Raw genomic sequence first — 13431 nt, forward strand, 5'->3', positions numbered from 1 at the left:
TAGCGGTCGACTTGGAATTTAAGCAGCGAGGTAGCTAAGTTGTGCTGCTATCTGGGCGCTAGAAGTGAAGCTTTCTCAGTCGTAGTCAGTCGACAATGCAGATAGCAGTTGTTCTGATTTTTGCTTCTTAACCTGAAGACGCTGGAACCTATTCTCTGCTGATTGTGCCTTAAGAAGAGTAGAAAATCATGATGCAAGAAGAGGAGATTGTCGCGAAATTAGACCCTGGATGATGGATTGTCCATCTAGGCGATAGGCCTGAACATTTGGTTATCCTTTTAGAATATTTAATATATCTTGTTTCCTTCGACCTCGTAAGTAAGTTGCATCCATCTTCTGTACTGAACTAAGCTACCAAGGAATGGATTAGTTAATAGTGTTAATACGCGGAGATATTTAACCTCAAAATTGAAATTCTGCATGTGGTTTTAAAAGAAATTGACTTCTTAAAACAGGTCCTCATAATAATCTTGTAATATGGTAATATTTTCGGGCTTCAAGTTGTAATGGTCATTATGGCATATGTTTATCTTCTTGACTTTAGTTAATTAAGGTTTTGTGCACAAAACAAGATATGTTTATTATTATCATATTTTCAATCAAATGTCGGGCTACTAATAGAGAAACATTGTGCCTTTAATGTAGGGCTTCTAATGACTTCCTCGGTACTTCAAGTGCTTGTTTTCATTTCGGTGCTCGTCATCTGTTACACTCTGTGTAACAGAATGAAAACATACCGTGGCCATGCTGTGTTGAATTTGACATTTGAGAATCGAATTATTGTTGGTAACTTGATTTTCAGCTAATTTTTGGTGTGGATCTTCGTGCATATGGAAGGTTTTTCTGATGAGTTTGATTAACTCATTTGGTTATTTATTAGGGTTATTTATCCTATTTATGGATTTATGTCCATGTTTCGAATGATTTCATGGTGTTAACTGAAGTTATGCTTTTTGGTGGATTTAATTTTAATGCAGCCCTGGAGTAACCGAGAAATTCATTAGGGAAATTTCAGCTTTCTTTCAGTAATAGTTGTCTTAAGATTTTAATCTTCTATTGATCTACGTTTGTTTATTGTTCAAAAAGATTTTCTGCCTCCTGGCAATTTGAGTTAGTGTTAAAATAATTTAATTTCAATTGATATCCTTGATTAATTATTCTGAAAGGTGTTCACGTTCATTGTGCAGTGGTAATTGATTTTTTTAAAAATTAGTTTTGAGGTAGAAAATTCTTAAATTATTTACCTAATTAAATTTTGTTTGATCAATTTAATTTGAGTTATTATTTCAGCCAATTAGTTAATTAAGCTTATTTTAGTTGATTTGCTAGGCCTCTTGTGTCCAGAGCTTCCTCAATCAGCGACGGCTTTCTGTTGGGATAATTCGTAAGTCGTCCTTTTGCTTATTTTATCCCTGGTCGTGCTAACACTCTTGACATTTACCTTATGTTGTGAGAACGGTATTTCTAAAAAATAACGTAAACATTCGGTGTTCCACACAAAAGGGCGCAACCCATAGGCAACTCAAACCCATAGTGTTCCCCACATAGTGGGTACTATTCAAAGGGACCCGTTCTACCCCGCGGTATTCCTTGACATATTGAATAGTAATCACAGTGACCCGTACTATACCGTGGTGTTACCCACATAGTTGGTACTAATCACCGGGACCCGTATTATCCCGCGGTGTTCCTCACACTGTGGTACTAATGAGAGCTAAAACCCACACACGTGGTGTTCCTCACATAATGGGCATTAATGAGAAGTAAAACCCAGACCCGTAGTGTTCCTCGGAGGCAAACCCAAAATGTACCTCACACAGTTGTACAAATCTCAGGGAACAGTACTATCCGTCGTGTTGTTCACATAGTTGTACGAATGACAGGTAAACCCCAGACCCGTGGTGTTCCTTGAAACACAAACCCATTGTGTTCATCACATAGTGGTACTAATCACAGGACCCCGTACAATCCCGTGGTGTTCCTCATATAGTGGGTACTAATGACAGGTGACACCCAGACCCATGGTGTTCCTGGGAACGCGAACCCATGGTGATCGTCACATAGTTGTACAAATCTCAGGGACTCGTACTATCGCGTAGTGTTCGTCACATAGTGGGTACTAATGACAGGTAAACCCCAGACCCGTGGTGTTCCTCGAAACACAAACCCATTGTGTTCATCACATAGGGGTACTAATCACAGGGACACGTACTATACCGTGGTGTTGCTCGGAACGAAACCCATGATGCTCGTCACGTAGTTGTACAGGGAACCGTACTATCCTGTTGTGTTCCTCACATAGCGCGCACTAATCACAGGGTCCCGTACAATCCCGTGGTGTTCCTCACATTGTGGTACTATTCATAGGGACCCGCACTATTCCGCGGTGTTCCTTACATAGTGGGTACTAATGACAGGTGACCCCCAGACCCATGGTGTTCCTGGGAACGCGAACCCACGGTTATCGTCACATAGTTGTACAAATCTCAGGGACTCGTACTATCGCGTAGTGTTCGTCACATAGTGGTTACTAATGCCAGGTAAATCCCAGACCCGTGATTCTCCATGGTGTTCCTCACATTGTGGTACTAATGACAGGTGAACACGAGACCCGTGGTTTTCCTAGGAACGCAAACCCATGCTATTCATCACATAGTTGTACAAATCTCAGTGACACGAACTATACAGGGGTGTTCCTCACAAAGTGGGTACTAATCACAGGGACCCGTTCTATCCCGGGGTTTTCCTCGGAATGAAAACCCATGGTGTTCCTCACATAGTTGTACAAATCTCAGTGACAGGAACTATACAGGGGTGTTCCTCACAAAGTGGGTACTAATCACAGGTAAATCCTAGACCAGTGTTGTTACATGCAACGCGGACCCATGATGTTCCTCACAAAACGTAACTAATCACAGGGACCCGTACTATACCGTCGTGCTCCTCGGAACGAAGCACATGGTGGGTACTAATTTCAGGTAAATCCTAGACCAGTGGTGTTATATGCAACGCGGACCCACGGTGTTCCTCATATTGTGGTACTAGTGACAGGTAAACGGCAGACCTGCGGTTTTCCTCAAAACGCAAACCACTGGATTTCATAACATAGTGGTACTAATCACATGGACCCATATTATCCGGTGGTGTTCCTCACATAGTGGGTACAAATTTCAGGTGAATCCTAGACCAGTGGTGTTCCATGCAACGCGGACCCATGATGTTCATCACATAGCGTAACTAATCACAGGAACCCGTACTATACCGTGGTGCTCCTCGGAACGAAGCACATGGTCTTCCTCACATAGTTGTTCAAATCTCAGGGACCCGTACTATCCCGTGATGTTCCTCTCATAGTGGTACTAATCACAGGGACCCGTACTATACCCTGGTGTTCCTCATATAGCGGTACTAATAATAGGGAGCCGTATTATACCGTGGTGCTCCTCACACATTTGTACTATTCAGAGGGATCCGTAGTATCCCGTAATGTTCATCACAGAGTGCGAACTAATTATGGGGACCCGTACCATCCCATAGTATTCCTCACATTGTGTTACTAATCAGAGGGACCCGTACTATCCCATGGTGTTCATCACATATTGGTACTAATCATAGGGACCTGTACTGGTGTTCCTCATATAGTGCGTACTAATGACAAGTAAAACACCGACCAGTGGTCATCCTGAGAACGCGAGCCCATGGTGTTCGTCACATAGTTGTACAAGTGTCAGGGACCCGTACTATCCCGTGGTGTTCCTCACAGAGTGGGAACTAATCACACGGACCCGTCCTATCCCATGGTGTTCCTCACAGAGTGAGAACTAATCACAGGGAGCCGTACTATACTGTGGTGTTCCTGACAGTGCGTACTTATCACAGGTACATCCCAGACCCATGCTGTTCGTCACATAGTTTCAGAAGTCTCAGGGATCCGTTCTATCCCGTGGTCTTCCCCACATAGTGGGTAAGAATGTCAGGAAAATCCCAGACCCGTGCTGTTCCTCGGAACGTAATCTCATGGTGTTCGTCATATAGTTGTGCAAATCTGAGGGACCCGTACATTCCCGTTGTTTTCCTCACATAGTGGGTACTAATGACAGAAAAAACCTAGACTTCAGATGTTCCTTGGAACGCAACCCATGGTGTTCGTCATATAGTTGTACAAATCTCTGGGACTCGTACTATCCGGTGGAGTTCCTCGGAACGCACACCCATGTTTCCACAACCAGATGCTGAAACACCCGAGCGACGTTAGCTTCTTTTATCTCCCTGGGATCCTCTAACCGAATCTAGGCAAAGGGTTAGCCTCCGTCATAGTGATGGGTACTATACATGGGTACTATAAATACGCAGTGATCCTCTAACAGACCCATGGTATTCCTCAGTTTGTGGTAATAATCACAAGGATAGTGGAACTAAGCGCAAATAATTTGGTTCAAAATTCAGCATCCCTTGGTCTCGTCTTCCACGCACAGAGATCTGTGTGTTTGGTCGGCGAGAGCTATATTATTTCGCTCACGTCGACTGGAAAGCCAGGTAAGAACCCCCTACACGCCACCTGGGACGCAGCACGTGGGAGTAACACCTCTCCCCATGCTACGGCAGCGTAGTATGTTCGTGGATAATCTGCTATTAGTTGATGTCGTGTGTCCCCTCTCTCTTACCGCTCTTACAACTGCCAATGGCTGCCATACAGAAAAGCCGCATAAGATGACTAGACTCTAATTCTTCTGACCGTAACATTTTGAAGTCTGTTGGTGAGGTTTACCATTTTCCACGAGCTGATGGGCAATCTGTTTAGCTGTAATATTCGCATGACCCTCTGTAACTGGTTGGTTACAACTCAGACGTTTAAGAAACCTCCAGCCTTTCTGGCTATCCTTCCTTAGATCAGTGTCCCCATCGCTCCTGTTATTAGATATCGCTTTTAAGAAATCTTCCCCAGCTTGGACGGTATCGGATCTCAAATGATCGTTGTCAAAGAGATCACGATAGTTTCTCAATATTTCAATAGTTTTTTTATATAGTGTTCACCGTCAGCGAATTGAGATACGAGAAAAATTTCACGATATTTACATAATCATCACATTAAGGAAAATGCTCCATATTCAGAATGTTCTCGTGCAGTGAAATAATACATTTCCCCCAATCAGCCTTCTTAAAATGACATCATCTTCGAAAAGGCACTCAGATTCTAACGATTTAAAGGTAAGATGTTTTGAACTAAGACGAGGCTACAGAACTAGTTGCAAACAGAATTTTGTGGTGGCGTTTTGTAAATTAACAGAGAGTCGCAGACTGAACGATGAAAGGCATAACAGTCTGTAATGAAGATGTATGTATGAAAAGGAACTGTCTGCGGTCAGATTGCACCATATATCTGGCATATAACAGGACGATGAGGGATTGTTTGCCCCACTGATTTCGCTGAAAACCGAGATATGTGTTTGCTTACGCAGATACTGTAATTTAATATCTGGATAATATCCATCCTCCATCTCGCACTGTTGAATGATACTGGAAGTTTGTTATCATGCTGTAGAAATAGATTGCACGAATCTGTCCATTCTACGCCAGCTTCTCCTCTTTCTTCGGTACTTGGGTAGCCCCATGTTGTATTATGACTCTTGATGTCACCAACCAAAAAATTCACATGTTGATGCTGGAAGGCTCCACAAATCTAAATACAGTACCTGGTGGCTTATTGATTGAGCTCTAATGTGAGAGTCTGAATGTCATCACGGGAGATGATCTGGATGTTGGATAGCACTGAGGGTGTTCAACCACTAAACACATCACCTTGATTTTTGGACGACGAAGATTCTAGTCTCGGCGACTTTCCTGAATGCATATTATTAGAGTGTCCAGTAAATTGCAAGGCTATATATTTTGTGTTGTCTTTCAGATTCTTAAAATTAAGTGAATAATAGAAATAAAATAATCAAAGTGCAAAATATTATTATGAAAACTTGCGTAACATAAACCAGTAAACCTGTACATACAGAGGACGAAGTTGAGCAGAAAATGGGAGCTGATAAGAGTTAAATATAGTCTGTGTATTCCAGTAAATTCTACAGTCCGACTCGTTGGCTGCATGGTCGGCGTACTGGCCTTCGGTTCAGAGGCCCCCAGTTCGATTCCCGGCCGGGTCGGGGATTTTAACCTTCATTAGTTAATTCCAATGGCCCGGGGGCTGGGTGTCTGTGCTGTCCCCAATATCCATGCATCTCACACACCACACATAACACAATAACACGCAGTTCCCTACACGTGGCAGATGCCGCCCACCCTCATCGGAGGGTCTGCCTTACAAGGGCTGCACTCGGCTAGAAATAGCCACACGAAATTATTTTTATAGTAACTTCTACAACGTAGCATGGTGTATTTTGCTATGTGTAGGTCTGATTTGACCTTGTAATATTTTAGTGGAAGTTTATCATAGTTTCAGCTATTAATTTTTGTGCTGAAAAGACACAAGTAGAAATTTACGATACTTGCGTATGGTAGAAGTGTCACTGTGTTATAACCGACATTTATTCATATTTTTTTAAGGATGGGACGTTAGATTGAGTGCATTTCTCATAAAATTTGTTCAAACGTAATGAGGAACATGTTTGCAGTATAGCAGTGAAATTTAGAGGAATTTTAAGTATGTTAATTTGTGAGATTTTATGTCCACAGACGTAGGATCAGTTGAGTATGCAAATTGGAAAGTTCTGGTCAACTTCTAATTTGTAAATGTCATTAATTACAATATTTATTTATTTATTTATTTATTTATTTATTTATTTATTTATTTATTTATTTGGCGTGTGGCTACATCACTAAAACAAATAATATTTACAAATATTATCTCATACTAATAACAATAATTGATTTCATAACGCTAATAAGTTGAAGACAGGGGAGAGTTCGATTTTAATCTATCTCAGCAGTATAACTAAGATATTTAGCATCTGAGTTTGCCTCAAGACACTTTCCGTGAAGCTAGTTAATCATAAATTCATATCAAATGTTCGGCCTTCACAAAAGTTCTCATTATTTTATCCAACAATAGGCAGGAACGAATTCAGTCCCTGGAAAACTTCGTGCAATTGCATCTAAAACGAATCTAAAACTCATATAAGAAAACCCAATACATGGGAGGATCTACTCGATAATTACACAAACAAAATCTGGTAACTCATTATCGCAAAATTACTCAGGTAAATAATTTCAAATACTTGGGGAAATCATCCAACAATCTGCATTAAATCATGAGGAAAACAGAGAGAGATTTCTATATTACAAGTAGGCCATAGAACCACATGGAAACATACGACAAAATATCAGTATCAAGCAACGCTATATTAAAGCATTATAACACCGTAATTAAGCCTCAAACATTACACACGTCAGAAACCTTGATCAGTCGAGAAAGATCATTATCTAAAATGATCGAAAAACAAGATAGGGAAGTCCTCAGGGAAACCATGGCCCAGTATGCATAGGAGTGAGGATGAACAGGAGGTCTCTGGAATTATATCAACATATTGAGGAAATATCAGATACAATCTTTGGAAAAGGTGATTGAAGTTTGATTGCCATATTCAAAGAATAGATGATGAAAGACTCACTAAAAATTTAATAATGCCTCCTCGCTTAAAGTCAGAATAACTGGATAATCGAAATTGAAAAGGATCTTCAAGAAATCAACATACCAGATGAAATTATATGGGACACGCCTAGCTTTAGAACGTTGGTGAACAAACATCATTTTGCTGAGAACCCAAGATGAGAACACAGTTACACAGAAGGAAGAACAGATGATAAACACAAAGAGGGAAGAAACTCTGGCAGGTGAAGAAAGCACAACCATCTGCAAAATAAGTACAATCGCGCTCCTTAGTGGGGCAAAAAATTTTGAAGTAATAATAATAAGTAATGGAATGAGTAATAGTTACCATCCATGTGGTATGCTTTTTTGTGAAGTGTCAGTCTGCGATACATTTGTCAGGAGGTGATAGCTCGGGGTTCGGTGTATTGAGGTTTGGGGTCTATGTTGAAGTCAGTGTCATATGTGTCTGGAGTATTGTATTTCCTAATGAAGTGAGACACTTCGTAACGGTCCATAACTGTCGGTGGTAGATAAGTTCTATTTGTCCATGTAGTTATGAAACCATGCGACTCAGTTTGTGAGACATGCTCCTAGTAGATACTCCAGAGGTAATGGTGTAGATAATGCCGAGGTTTCTTTGTAAAAATGCTCGAGGGAAAAAATCAGGACAGTGTTTTGAAATATGGTAAGGTCCATGGTTTGAACACAGAACAGGTTCGTATATCCAGAGGGATTCTTTGTTCATCCAATTACTCCATTAGTACCAGTGAAATGCATATCAAATTCTACAGATCCCATTAGACTTGAAATAATTCGTGATGGCAATAATGTTGACCGATATATTGTGATAATACAAGGATTTGGACGAAGATTTGTGCTGTAGTAAAAGGCCATCCGTGGCGAGATCTGTTTGCTCACTTGTGTAAGCCAGTGGAGAGCGGCAGGTATAAACCTGTTTGACGAGATAACAGGTGTTCACATTTATATGCGGCGGAACCTCTTAGGAAATAGAGGCCCGTGGTATAACATTATTGATGTTACAATAAATGGGGAGTAATTTGAATTTCAATTCTACTGCATAGGCAAATGACAAGAGTGGATTCTCAGTAATATTCCCGAACACTTGACTATGTATTCTAGTTTCGATGTTTCCATAACACAGTCATATTTCGTATTGCCACTGAGCGTTTAAATAATTACTTTGGTGTCAGAAGGTTGTCCTTAGATATTAAGATTTCCATTTCTTGATATATTCATAGTGCAGCTAGGTGTTAAGGACTGCCGATGGCGTGTCCTTCAGTGGAAAGCAGGATGGTGGTTGAAGTGCATGGGATTGGGATTGCTCGCCCATGCTAGGATCGTGAAATTACGTAGCTAGCCAACTGCTCCTAGATGACAGGTGAGTATTCTTGTTTGACACAATGAGTCAGTACCACATAGTATTCCATAGGGTGTAGTAGCACCCTGCCATTAGTCCATGGGATACCCATGATTTTTTGCCATGTTGTTCATAAAGGAGTTGTAATATTTTGTGTGTTTATATTTCAGCAGGACTATAAGTGGATGCAGTTGAACTCCGTGACCTAAAATATGTAAGGGTTACACATGAGTCGAGTTTATTTTGGGGTTTGACTGAAGGTTATAACTAAATGTTAACAGAATTTCTTTTCACAGGTTTTCATGAATTTATTCTAATCACTGACTTCAACCTGTTATTTCGGTTCATGAAACATCATTCAGTCAATACAAATAACACTATTTTATGTTGTATAATTTTACGCTATTATTCACTGGCACTTGAAGTCCACTTGTTTTGGAGGGTCACTGTGGTCATCACGCACATTCAATTAACTTCAACGATAGGTCACTTTGGTCCTCAACCTTAAACATTAATATAGTGGGTGACCATGATAGCTCAGTGATGTACATTTCGACGTTTCTCAGATTCCATTGAGGGTCCAGGTATCTCGTCCTATGCTGATGGACAGTCCGTGGACGGCCTAAATTAAAAAGGTATCGAAAACACTTCCTCATATTTAGACGATCGAGAAATCGGAAGCATAACGCACAGTTGTTTATGGAGCTGAGCAGATTGAATCTCATGTTGTTTTCTAGTTAACCATAAACTGGTTTTCTGTGAATAGCCCTTCAGACTTTTTTGTGGTGGATATTAATTTCAACTCGAAATCGTCCAGCCGCAGCGGTATATTAATATCACTGACCGCAGAACACTGTTTATGGCCATATTTGTTAACAAACCCGCCGTCATTATTCATTGTCTTTTATTGAATAAAATAGTTAGATTATGTAGGCTTTTAATTTATGTAGGCCTTCCTTGATACCCCAATAGTCATGTCTGGAAGTGACGAAGAGCCATTAACACCCCCTGAGATACAAGAGTTAACAATTCATGCTGAAGACCTGGAACAGGCAAACACCAGTTTGACATGACGAAAGGGTTCATTACTCACTATGTCTCTTCAACACTTGCAACGTTGAGATATAAGAGATGTTTAGTAACTTCCTTGTGGCCCCGTTAGAGAAAAGAGAGAGGCCAATTAACTGCCCCCAGGAAAACTAAAATGGAGAAAAGTATACTGCAGCTGTCGACATACGAGTCCCTACTTAAAGACGCCCATCGAGAATTACGTGACATTCATGAGTAGCTATGGGCACTGAAGTAGAACTTTCAATTTGCATTCAGAACCGGCTAACAGACACAATATTATCGTACAAGTGCCGAGGGAGCATGTACAGTTTTGAGCTACTGGTCTACTCATAATTAAAAGAAAACACGTTATGTAGGAAACGGGAGCACAGATATGCTCAGGTTTCAGCAACAATTTCTTAAATTGCGTCGTATTATGACTTGATTCGGCACTTGCTAATTCCCTTGAATTGTTTATTCATAAGTCTGAATACTTCTTTCATGCGCTTCTAGTCTTTTACCAGTTTTCTTTGTCATAGGATCCTTCTGTGTTCATCCGAATTAATTCTTATCCTCGTCCTGGACGGCTCCCAAACGATTGTTGATGAGCACACTTCTACTTTGGTCCGAAAACATAAAAAGGGTCGTCCATGGTTGAGAACAAGCGGTTGTATATATCTGTGGTTGATGAGGAGATAATTCATGAAATGACCTTTGCTCTTTTCGTACACGGACCTAGCATTATGTTACCTGAAGATTTTCTCTCAGAGAAAATGGTACAAAAGGATGGACCGATGCATGTTATGAGGTCGCAGAAAAGGTGCTGTCCTAGCTGAAGAGCTTACTACTTCTCTGTTGTGTGCGATCGCATGCGCATTGCTATATCTCCGGAATTGGAGGTCTTGTGGAACTCCGGACACTTGTGTAGTAGTTAGTGGGACGTTAAGCAAAATAACATTGTTATTAAATCACGTGCGGCTTAATCACGACGTGACGTGACGCTCGTGCGCCGTATCGCCCGTGTGAACCGACAGCGTGGTGCTGCGTGCGAACGATTTGCCAAGAAACACGGTGGAGTGCGGCATCTCACCAGTGTGGTTTACATGTGCGTGGTTAACTTAAATGATTCTCTTAACATTTTATCGCAAGACAGAGTAATCGTGTGTGTTCTGATCTGAAATGTTAAAGGGACCTTCTTCGCTGTATATTTGTCACAGACATAACAGCAGTATAGCTTCTGGCCTGTGTGAGTCCGCATGTGAACTGGTAGGTCGGTTTTCTGGATGAGGGATTTGCAACAGATATTGCGGCAGTGCGCCTTACACCCGTGTGAGTCCGCATACGACGTGCTAGGTGGGATCTCCTTCTGAATACCCTGATTCAAACATTGCATGAGATTGGCTTCTTGCCAGTGCCAGTCAGCATATGAACAACTAGGCTGACTTTGATGCTGAAGAATATGCCACAGATATTGCAGCAATATGGCTTCTCGCCTAAGTGTGTCCGCATGTGATCTACTAACTCGCGTTTCTGGATGAATGATTTGCCGAACACATTGCAGCAGTGTGGTATATCGCCTGTGAGGGTACGCATGTGACCTGCATAGATGGACTTTCTGGCTGAAGGAATTCCCACAGACGTTGCAGGAGTATGGCCTCACAACTGCGTGTGTCCGTCTGTGACTTGCTTGGACGGATTTACTGCCGAATAACTTGCCACAGACATTGCATGAGTAAGGCTTTTCGTCCGTGTGAGAACGCATGTGACTAGAATGGTTGTCTTCCCTGCTAAAGGATTCACCACAGAAAATCTCGTCTGTAAGGGTCCACATATGATGAGACAGAGTGTCTTTCCGGCTGAATGATTTGCCACAGACTTTGCAACAGTATGACTTCCTGTCTGTGTGTGTCCGCATATGAACAGTTAGTGTGCTGTTCAGGATGAATGATTTGCCAGAAACATTGCGGCTGTTTGGCTTCACGCCTGTATGGGTCCGCATATGATCGGTCAGAATGCCTTTCTTTATGTATGATTTGCCACAGTTATTGCAGCTTTAAGGCTTTTCGCCTGTATGGGTACGCATATGATCGGTCAGACTGCCTTTCATCATGAATGATTTGCCACAGACATTGCAACTGTATGGCTTAACACCTCTATGGGTGCGCATATGATCGGTTAGTTTGCATCTCAATATGAATGATTTGGCACAGACATTGCATCTGAATGGCTTATCGCCTGTATGATTCCGCATATGATCGGTTAGATTGCCTCTCTTTATGAATGATTTGCCACAGACACGGCAGCTGTATGGCTTCTCACCTGTATGGGTCCGCATATGTTCGGTCAGACTGCCTTTCTTCCTGAATGATTTGCCACATACATTGCAACTGTATGGCTTCTCAACTGTATGGGTCCGCATATGACCGGTTAGAATGCCTTTCAGAATGAATGATCTGCTACAGACATTGCAGCTGTAAGGCTTCTCGCCTGTATGAGTCCGCATATGATCGGTTAGTTTGCCTCTCTTTATGAATGATTTGCCACAGACACGGCAGCTGTATGGCTTCTCACCTGTATGGATCCGCATATGTTCGGTTAGATTGCCTTTCTTCCTGAATGATTTGCCACAGACATTGCACCTGTATGGCTTCTCACCTGTATGAGTCCGCATATGACCGGTTAGAATGCCTTTCAGAATGAATGATCTGCTACAGACATTGCAACTGTAAGGCTTCTCGCCTGTATGGGTCCGCATATGATCGGTTAGTTTGCATCTCTGTATGAATGATTTGCTACAGACATGGCAGCTGTATGGCTTCTCGCCTGTATGGGTCTGCATATGAACGGTCAAACTGCCTTTCTGAATGAATGACTTGCTGCAGACACCGCAATTGAATGGCCTCTCACCTGTATGAATCCGCACATGATAGGTTAGACTGCCTTTCTGTATGAATGATTTGCCACAGACACCGCAGCTGTATGGCTTCTCACCTGTATGGGTCCGCATATGTTTGGTCAGATTGCCTTTCTGTATGTATGATTTGCTACAGATATTGCAACGGTATGACTTTTCGCCTGTGTGAGACCGCATAACGTCCGGCCTTTTCCTGAAATTTTTATGAGATACTGAGCATTCGTTTATAATCGCACCTGTATGCAATCGCGCGTCCCCTGTCAGCATTTTCCTCTTTGTAAAGCATTTATCAGAAAATACGCACACTTGGAGCGGGTGGATCCTGAGGTGTTCCGACAAGCTGCTTCGGCTACATAACACCTTTCCGCAGTGATCGCACTTGAAGGGTCGATCTTCCTTGTGTCTCTTCAGATGTCCCAAGAGGTCCAACTTCCCAGCCAGGATGTCACTGCACACACTACACCTAAAACTAGCTGATCCGCCGTCCGGAGG

General features: G+C 41.9%; 1 protein-coding gene across 1 annotated transcript; it reads right to left on the reverse strand.

The window, feature by feature from the left end:
- Positions 1-12309: 12309 nt before the first annotated feature.
- LOC137503098 (zinc finger protein 248-like) lies at positions 12310-12780 on the reverse strand (the record flags this gene model as incomplete). The annotated part of the gene is made up of 1 exon (XM_068230547.1): positions 12310-12780. A coding segment is annotated over exon 1 (471 nt), but the record flags the coding sequence as incomplete, so codon positions are not given.
- Between the last annotated feature and the right edge of the window lie 651 nt (positions 12781-13431).

This window comes from Anabrus simplex, chromosome X (assembly GCF_040414725.1).
Source record: "Anabrus simplex isolate iqAnaSimp1 chromosome X, ASM4041472v1, whole genome shotgun sequence".
Taxonomy (NCBI): Eukaryota; Metazoa; Arthropoda; class Insecta; order Orthoptera; family Tettigoniidae; genus Anabrus; species Anabrus simplex.